The sequence below is a fragment of the Thunnus albacares genome, chromosome 8 (genome assembly GCF_914725855.1).
Source record: "Thunnus albacares chromosome 8, fThuAlb1.1, whole genome shotgun sequence".
Taxonomy (NCBI): domain Eukaryota; kingdom Metazoa; phylum Chordata; class Actinopteri; order Scombriformes; family Scombridae; genus Thunnus; species Thunnus albacares.
The window spans coordinates 15,773,642-15,783,497 of record NC_058113.1 but is presented as its reverse complement, the minus strand read 5'-3'; the positions used below and the strand labels follow the sequence as shown (position 1 = coordinate 15,783,497).

Genomic DNA, 9,856 nt, shown 5'->3' with positions numbered 1-9,856 from the left:
ACCGAGATTGGCAATGACTCATGACTGTACCGGCCTTCATTCTTCACTCATCCATTTGTAACCTTTAAAAAATCCTATAAATAGGCCTATACGGCATTCTTTATTATTTATAATTGTGCTTTTCATTTGCGTCTTTGCTCTCTTGGATCGATTGCCATCTTATCCTGAAGTATTTCTAAAAAGAATAGGCTGCTAAGATGTCCCTTCATTTCCTCTAAATGAATTCGAAATTTAATTCCTTCCTTAAGCCAAAACACTGAAACACAATCTCTACCCTCACCCTCTTTACTAGGCCTGTTTGAGGAGGAACAGCGTCATGACCTTGAGCTAAATGACGCACAAAGGAGTCCTTCCGCTGGAGCATCCTGCTGACGCTAAGATGGTGTGACACTGCGAGTGTTCAGACTGACAGGTGTTTTCTAGGTCAAGTCAGAACATTTATATGAGAGAAAACAAAGACAACACAATTGCCAAATGTTCCACTCAAAAGTATATATATATATATATTACTCCAAAAGACAAAGGAATCACACGTTAGAATTTCAGGTATGAGTTGATTTAATCCTCTGCAATGAGAAAGTAAATGGCTGATCCAAAAGGTGGAAGCAAAACAAAGCTTTGCAGTTGCATGGACAGTAAATAAATATCAAAAATAATTAAATAATCACAGTACGTAAGAATCAGTGTGACATATGTTTGAGTTCAGACCTTACAAAGCAGATTCTCATAGCGAGGATATTTACAGTAAAAACTTTTTTAAAAAACATATAGCTATAAGCAGCCATAAATCTGATACCCCTAAATAAGGAATTTCTTTATACATTTTACTAACAGCAGAGAAAGTTTAAAAGCATGTATGCTCTGTGAAGTTAGATTTGCAATATACAGCAGACACTGTTAATATAAAAATACACAATTTCATGTATTAGCTGGGAGTTCAGCGCCATCCACTGGTGGCCAAATAAATTACAACAAAAAGACAGTAAGATTAGAAAGTGTGCATCAGTTTGTGGTATCCAAGTTTTGTGTTATTTACAAGCAGTTTAGTAAAAAATAGTTTTCTTAATATACAGATATTGTCACTAGCTACAGTAGATTAAAACCCTGAATCACATTTTACAATGATTAACTGTGATGTATACATAGTGGACCGCTATTTTGCAGCACAAGTGAGAGACATGAATAAGAGAAATAACACCTGAAAAGACAGTTATTTGGCATTAAGCATATTGCTGAGAGTTCCTGAGTTAGCCAAAGCACCCAGTGACTGCAGTCGTTCATAATGCATACAGTATGTAAAAAAAAAAAAAAAAAAAAAATAGCAGTGCAGACCTGACAGATTCCAAGAAATCAAACTTTTTTTTCACTCCATTATTAAGTACAGTGGCATCTCTGTGCTGAGTACAATTCATCAATAACAAGTCACCACAATTAAAAGGAAAGAAGAGTTATTACAGGTTGTGCAAGGAATAACTTTGAGCTATACAGTTTTTTAAAAAAAAGTTCTTCTTTTGGCCCATGTTTAGCTCAGACACCCGACATGATATCATGGCTCAGTTGAAGGAGCTTATATTGCTCTATCCACCTTCACGCCGCAGCTCCTGGACGGTCTAACCCTGCGCAGCTCCCCATGGCTGCAGAGTGGCTTGAGGCAGAATGAACTGTGGAGACGGCTGCGGCAAGATGTAGTAGCCAAATACCTGCTGAGGCGGAGGCGGCGGTGCCGGAGGGGCACAAACTGTGGTGAGGAACACCGGACCGCCCTTCTTGTACTGAGGCCAAACTGGTGCAGGGTGGTAGTAGTACTGGAGGCTAGCAGGAAGCTGAAATATTGAAAGGAGTGCAAGAGATTAGCGAGGTGGAGACTTTCCAGGATGAGTGTTAGTCACAGTTAGTCCACATGGGAGGATTAGATGGTGCTTTCCTTTCTAGAACATGCAATACTGATAGTGACCAAATACTGTACATTATGCAGAAGAGACACATCCATGGTGTACTTTCCAGGGGTGTAACAAGATTCTTAATTCACTATAAGTATGTATCAAATGATTCACCACATAATTTGTTAAAAAAAAAAAATCAACTCAATGCAGTGATATGGTTGCTGAGTCGAAATGGTATCTTCTGTTTTGTTATATTATAAAGCACTGCTGTTCTTGTATTACATATATTGAGAAATCCCTGTAAATCAGTATGACCTACATTTATAAACACACTCCCTTCTCTTCATATAAATGTGTATTGAACCATGAAAGTAGCATTATGAATTAAACCATGAACTCTGTGAACCCGTAGTGCTTCTATATAACTGCTTTACAGTTTTTCTCGGTTGCTTTGGCTCAGTTTTTGAATGACAGTTGAAGTCGTCCAAACAATATGTGAAATTCTTCATATTTTGTTACTTGTGCACAACAGAGAGAGCATTTCTCATTCTTTGTTACCATTTGCTAACGTTTTAGCAAGTTTAGGCAAATGACTAAGTGCAAATGCCTACGATTTGAACAATCATTGGTTGTATATGTCTTTGTGATCAAAATAGATTGTTCTTCTCAGGTGAATAGTTTTATTTTCAAAAATATGTAATACTTTTTTCATTGAGTAAGTCATCACATGCAGAATAGTCCATCTAACTGTCAAAATCTGCTGAACCCCCGTTTCCTAAATTGCACTGATATGGAGTGGTCTGAAAGTCTGCTAAATTGATAAATTTGTTGTCAGGCGAAACTTATGAATGAGGAGTTACTCACATCTTCGGTCAACCAATGGCATGTGCTGTCCAGTTAGCTTACAGGTGTAAGTCATGAGTATGGATATTGTAAAACACATTTATAGAGCTTGAGGGCGACAGAGTTACTACAATTTGTGAACATGGCCTGCTAAGATGAACACTGGACAGGGGCAACAGAGGTGCAAAGTGGAGGTGTAAAGTATAAGATCATCGACCACAAAATCAAATGTCTTTGCTGCAATGGATGCTGCTTGTGATGACATAATAGCAGAAGCCTGCAGAGGAATGCTGCGGCATACAAGACGATTCTTCCCCCGTTGTTTTGCAAGAGAGAGCATTACGTATGAGGTCGATGAGAATCTGTGGCCAAACAACTTAATTTTGAAACATGAATTCAAGGGTTTGGGTGAGTTACAGATGTTTGCAGGTTAATTATAGTGTTTTGCTGCATGTATGAGCTGTTTTGGGAGATGCATCTTCACTGCTGAGAACTTTAAAAATGTTTCGAGAAATGTGCCAAAGCATTTGAGAACAACTGTAAAGAATAAGAATGATGTTATTTTATTTTCATACTGTCAACAAATCCATGAAAAGACCAAAACCAACAATATATTAGTCTCTCAACTCTCTGAATTCCCTACACTCTGGCCCATTTGTTCCAATTAAAGGCATACAGCTTTTAAAATGGGTCACAAATATTTAGTTTCTTTGTGTGTGTGTGTGGCATTTTTGCCTTCATTGGATAGTGAAGTGGCAGACAGAGCAGAGATGGGTATGACATGCAAGAAAGTAGTACCTACTGTAGTATCCAGCAAATGTTACACTAACAGGAATATTTGTTGCACTTGTTGGGGACTATTTCCAACCGTGTAGTAATACACATTTGATGCTCTAGCAGCTGGACAGTGAATGCGGGACTACAGGGCCTGTGTTTATGGTAATGAAAGAGCATGTCACTCTGTGCAATGGTGTGGCTCATTTATGTGTTAATGGTTTTTGGACAACAATGGAAACCTATGGCACAGAGGAGTTGTAGAATTCATTGCTGGTTTTGCTCTAGTCATGTAATTTGATGACAGTAAGATGTATATACTGTAATATTGCCAGCATTTTCCTTTAATTGTTAGATACCAACAGATGGTGCTAAAAAAAAGGAAGAAAAAATTACCATATTTCTGACGTATTTGACCTTATTTGGTCCTTCTCCTTGCCGCTTCCGAATCCTGGGCACCATTACGACCGTGTAGGTGTCGCCTTCTGCCGCTTGCTTCTTATTTTTATCTTCTTTTTCTTGCTCCCCCTCCATCTCGCCATCCTTTGTCTCCTCCTCTGTGTCGCTCGACGCGGCGGAACCACAATCAGAAGAGGTAGCAGAGTGGTAATCTGAGGTGTCCAGGTTTATTGAGTCCGTGGAGTCCTGTTCTCCCTTCACATCCTCTTCGTCCGCCTCTTCCTCTTTGAAACAGGCTATCAAGAAGGGCCTGCTGTTCTCTCCAGATCTGTGGACACCACACACACAAACAAACAAACACACACACACACACACACGTCAGCTTATACTCCTCTTTTGTACTCCCCTTCCACATATTTTTTATTCATCATCTAGTAAAATGCATCATGATGACTCGCACAAAGTCCCGGCAAGAGTGGGAAATGCCTCTTTGTTTTTGAAGCGTGTCTGTCTGTGTCATTCTTTGCCTTCGCCTCAGCAGGCCAGACGGTGACTCACCTTGCGCACACCTCCAGTGGGTCGATCCACAGTGTGACCTCAGACGGGAGACCCAGCTCACTGGGGGTGAGATTACTCTCCTCACATGCCTTCAGTAGCACTTCATCACAGAGTACTCCATTATTTATCCTGATGCATCTGTAAAAGGATTAAACCATAAAGGTTCAGTGTTTTTATATGTGCATCTCAACTTTCAGCTTTCATAAAAATGTCATAAAAATAAAGAGTGATACTATTTATAATGTTTGCAAAGAAAACAAAAAAGACATCCAGTGGCAAATGTGTGGAGTTTTCATATGGGTAACTACCTGAATGCCTGGCCTTTACTGGGGCAATCAGGGTACCAGTGGTCATCATATTTGTCGCATAAAAGTTTCTGCAGCTTCTCAGCAAATAATTCTGCTTTGGCTTCATCAAGCTTGCCACGTGCCACAGCCAGGCGTTTGAGGAAGTTGACTCCAGCCTTCACCTCTCTTTTCATGATGTCTATACAAACAGAAGAGAAAAGAAGGGGGGGGGGGGGGGATGAGGTCATCAACACATGTATCTGTGATTTTGTGTGTCTATATGAATATGTGGTTCTGTAATCGCACATCGCTGTCAGCTTTCATCTGTAATAACTGCACTCACATTTTTTTTTCTGTAAACCAAAGTCTGAGGTGATTTTAGTTTTTGGTAACAGACTCTGACTTCCCTTCACTGAGATGTGGGGGGGGGGGGGGGGGGGGGGGGGGGGGGGACTTCAGTTGCAGCGATAACAGCATTTCCCTGTTCAGTTGCCCCTGAGCCTTCTATTTTTATTACCTTGAGGGCGGCTAAGTGTTAAATGTGTGTAAAAGAGTGCCAGGCATTTTACAGCTACATGGCTCCGTGTTGACAAAAGGAAAGAGTTTGTATACAGGCAAACAAGATGCAAACTAGCACTGGCATGTTGACTTTTTCAACATGCAAATCCAATGAGCTCACTGTGCTGTTTATCTTCCGATAGCATGCCTGTTTGAGTTGGGTGCCAATGTCAGCCTGACCAGAAAAGAAGAGTGTGTTTAATAAAGGCCAAGGCAATTTAAACTTTGCAGCTGAGCTGGCAAATGTTGCGGCTGATGTCCCTGACGAGAAAGTCACGCCTCGAAGTTTGAGGTGCAGACAGTCATTTGTTATTGTGGCTTGAAACACACCACCGTTGCCTCAGTCTGTGTAATGTGTTGTGAGAGAAAATTATTATTTGCTCTGGTAGACATAGCCACACCTCTTCAGAGCAGCCAGTGACACAACCATCCAAAGCAGTAGTAACTTCAAATCCCTTACAAATATGTTTTGCCATTACATGAGCTGTGTGTTTTCAATACTATGTTTTTATGTTCAAACAGCTACTTGGATATCACACTTAGTTATTAGTCTGCAAGGTAAACAGAGTCAAATAGTATGTATTCCTCAGGCTATTGTTGTTGCTTCTTCAGTTATGCTGTTCTCCATCACTCACCCAGAAACTAAATATGTTCATTCCAACAGTCTCCACCGCCACTAGGTTATATATCTTGCAACTTCTAGCCTGTCCCTTCGTCTGACACTCATACATGAACACAGGTTTTTCTGGTAGGTTTTCCCGTTTCAGATTTTTGCTATGACTCTGAAGAATGTTTGAGCGGCCTTGGACATGAATTCCTCTTAATGCTGTGTTAAAGAGGCCACAGGAATTGAAAACAGATAAGGTGTTTTAGCTGGCAGAGCTTTTAGCAGATGTCTCGAAGCATTCTGGGTTTAGAAGACATTAAAGCTTAATAAATTGTTTATGAATATTACTCTCGTACTATTTTTTTCCTTCTTGATTTTCAAAACTCAGTGTTTGTCTTTCAGCAGAATTGTTTTTTTGACAGAAAAATGATACTGACTTGACATGATCCACATTTGTTTGATCTAAATATGTGATGAAAAGCAAATGCTACTTCAAAGGTTTCAGGAAATAATTTAAAGGTGCAGTGAAATGGAATATAATATGAGTATGTTTTTAATAGCGTATAATCACCTGAAAATAAGAATCATTGTGTTTTCGTTACCTTAGAATGATCTTTATATCTACATAGGGAGCAGGTCCTCTTCCACGGAGGCCACCATGTTGCAGGATTTACTTCTACATACGTTTACCTCATTATTTGAAACTTTGGCTACGTTTAATATGAACATCCGACATTGTAATATATATATATATATATATATATATATATATATATATATATATATATATATATATATGACTGAAAATAAAGAAAAGCATAATGGGTCCCCTTTAATGGCATGACATTAATTTTTATATTTAAGGTGTTATTTTGCATGTTAGCACATCGTTGCTGTAAAGTGAAACCCAAGGATATCCAAATTTGCTAAAGTTTTCAGTTAAACTGAAGTGGAGCTGCAAGAAATGATAAATATTTTCATTATTTAATCTGACCCTTATTTTCTTGATTAATCAATGACTCATTTGGTTTTAAAAATGTTAGAAAATAGTAAAAAATTACAAACTCACTTTCTTAAACCTCTGTGTTTTGTCTAATTAACAGTCCAAAACCCAAAAGGTATCCAGTTTACTATCATAGAGTGCAAAGAAATCCAGCAAACAAATTGGCACTTTGCCTAAAAATTGACATAAATATTTTTTTAAATCAGTTCACTCAACAATAACAACATGTAACATTGTTAAAATGATTTCTTCAGATTATCGTGAGGTCACTTTTTGCCCATATGGCCAGGTGTTCAGTGCCAGCATGTAACTGTGTCACTACTGACTCAGTGTAATGTATTTTACTGTAAACAGCCATGAGTCATGATTTCAACTGGCTTGCATCATACCAAATTAATGATACATGTATGTAGATACTAGAGAAACTCAAAGAAATTCACATGACTGATGGTGCTCGTTTTCACTGATTCTCTAAGTGTCATTTCTTTGATCTAATCAGAGGGTGAGTGATACCATACAAAAGCTTCCAAACGTGACAAGCAGCAGCTTCTCAATCTGCAAACCCTGTTTACTGTCTTTTCACTGAACAGTGATACACTGCCATTATCACAGGCTCTGCAGATACTGTTTTGGATCCTACATGTGAAGACAACAACTTGACCCATTTTGCAAACAGAATTGCCCCCACTTCTGCTTACACAGCATGAATGTGTCCTGTAGTGTCAGTTTTTTTCATACCCGAAAACTACCTGAGTGTTGGTCTTGTATGCGAGGGCAGACTGGAGCTTTTACTTCTGTATGTTACTTGACAGCATGTTGATGTTTCTCCCATAACACCACATATTTATCCCAAACACCCTGTCACATACCAATAAGTGGAATCAGGTCAGAACAGATTTCCAAATGTGATTGACAGACAGTTTCAAGTGAAACATGTTGAGGTCTTTCCCGTGGTTTCGTCGATATTTAATTTAAGCGACAACGAAACCACCTTGTTTTCGCATCTGCTTGAAACAAAGGACACAACAAAGCAGTAAAGACAGAGCTGTGTGATCCAAGGAGGGGACACGTGTTAGCGTATGCCTGGTCGTGGATAGAAAAATAACAAAAAGATCAAACTACAGCTAATTTATTCTTCACCCCCAAGTCTGTTTCTCGGTCTTTGCTGTGATGAAGGAAACTTCACGCGGCAGGCTGGAAATAACGCATTTGGTTTTTCTAACAGCGCGGAAAGCCCCGAGTGGAAATTTAGAAAGTTAGTAGCAACAGGCCATGACTGTTAAAATTTCGGTAGAAAAGACTGTGGATTAGCCCAACTTGACAAGGCAATTTTCTATTATTTTGTAGGTCATACATTAAAAATTAAGCCCCATTTTAAAATAGTTAGAAGCAGCAAGAAAAAGTTTTTGTTGCGGGTCAAATAAACACACTGTTAAAATAAAATATAGGAATACAATAAATGAACCTTAAGATATAAAAGCGAGTAGCAGATTTATAATTATAACCCCTATCAAAACTGTGACAATGTAACAAACACGAGCTCGATTAACAACCCAGTAAAAGTGATTTAAATCATGTTAAATTCACTACAAAGTTAACAAACAGTGACTCACAGTTTAAAAACTAAAAGAGTCCAGTCTTCAGTCCTCGGCTTCTTGTCTCTTATCGTAGCTGCCTGCCTGTCTGTGCTGATGTGTTGGGAGTTTATGGTCAGCACATGTTGCTTCCTTGTTCTCTCTTGTTCTCTGCTGCTGCAACGGAGACGTAACATTACCGTCAGCGTGACTCACTTCCTTTACTCATCGCGGCGTGAGCAAGAACTGACTGGCTGCCGGGGAGAGCGACACCCCGCCTGGCCCAAATATGGTCAGTCAAGGTAAACAGCTGACTGGGGGATTTCAACATAGCACAACTGTTTATTGTTCACCAATTCCTACTAATCAGTTATCATTTTACCGTCCGGTGATGACATCCGATGTAATACTAGTGTTGTTGTGACTTTTTGTAACTTTTTAATAAGCTATTTTTGTCAGAGGGTTGTCTGTGACAGATATAGCGAGCAACAGTAAGGCGACCCTATTGTTCTTACCTATTTTGGTTACCCTTTCTCAAAGACAAAGGACCCTCTTTTAGTTTACTTGCTCAGTTTCGCTCAATTCCTGGATACCTATGGGATCATGATTATGTTATTTGATCCCATAGACACTCAACAGTTGAGGCAAGATAGCCTGATATTGCTTTTTGATATAGGCCTACTTCAGACTACACCAAATAAATAAAAAAGGTCTTTCTGAAGGCATTTATTACTTTCTGACTCTGTGAAAGTGGGAAAAACAGTAAAATTCACCAAAACTACTGTATCTCTGAACTATTTCTTTTACCAAGCCACAAACATTTAGGCTATTCTATGTGAGCTCCTTTTGATAAGTAATGTAATAACTAATGTAATATTTTTTCATTTCCATTCACTGAGCTTCACCTGAAACTGTTTGGAGGCCTGCCTCCCACTTTGAAAACCTCTGTTGCAGGCTAATTCATTCCTTAATTAAAGGTTTGACATTCAATTTAAAGAACCATTGTGTAGGATTTAGGGGTATCTATTTGTGGAAATGGAATATAATATTCATACGTATGTTTTCATTAGTGCATTATCTCCTGTATATAAGAATTGTTGTGTTTTTGTTATCTTAGAATGAGCCCTTTATATCTATATAGGGAGTGGGTCCTCTTCCAACAGAGCACAGCATATTACACCGCCATGTTTGTACAGTAGCCCAGAGCAGATGGCTCTACAGAGGGCCTTTTGCATTTTTCGCGTATTTCATGGCCATCGTAGGTTCTCCTACACGCTTGGAACGGAAGGGGGAGGGGAAGTGTATTCATTTGGTTGCAATCTGCAACCTCACTGCTACATGCTACTAAATCCTACACACTGGTTCTTTCA

General features: G+C 39.1%; 1 protein-coding gene across 1 annotated transcript; it reads right to left on the bottom strand.

The window, feature by feature from the left end:
• Positions 1–540: 540 nt before the first annotated feature.
• On the bottom strand, positions 541–8,697 carry si:dkey-79d12.5 (maternal B9.15 protein). Its single transcript, XM_044358744.1, has 5 exons — positions 8,526–8,697; positions 4,766–4,943; positions 4,458–4,595; positions 3,897–4,227; positions 541–1,823 (listed from the first exon to the last, which is right to left on the bottom strand). Exons 2-5 carry the CDS (start codon positions 4,936–4,938, stop codon positions 1,611–1,613), a joined length of 855 nt encoding a protein of 284 aa, XP_044214679.1. The 5' UTR covers positions 4,939–4,943; positions 8,526–8,697; the 3' UTR covers positions 541–1,610.
• Positions 8,698–9,856: the final 1,159 nt, after the last annotated feature.

What these genes read in the sequence shown, in the direction of transcription:
- si:dkey-79d12.5 (XM_044358744.1), bottom strand. Translation starts at nt 4,938, where the DNA reads ATGAAAAGAGAGGTGAAGGCTGGAGTCAACTTCCTCAAACGCCTGGCT. An exon ending in AGTAAAGGCCAGGCATTCAG is followed by an intron (nt 4,596 to 4,765) that starts GTAGTTACCCAT and finishes ATCCTTTTACAG; the next exon opens with ATGCATCAGGATAAATAATG. An exon ending in TCAAATACGTCAGAAATATG is followed by an intron (nt 1,824 to 3,896) that starts GTAATTTTTTCT and finishes TCAATATTTCAG; the next exon opens with CTTCCTGCTAGCCTCCAGTA.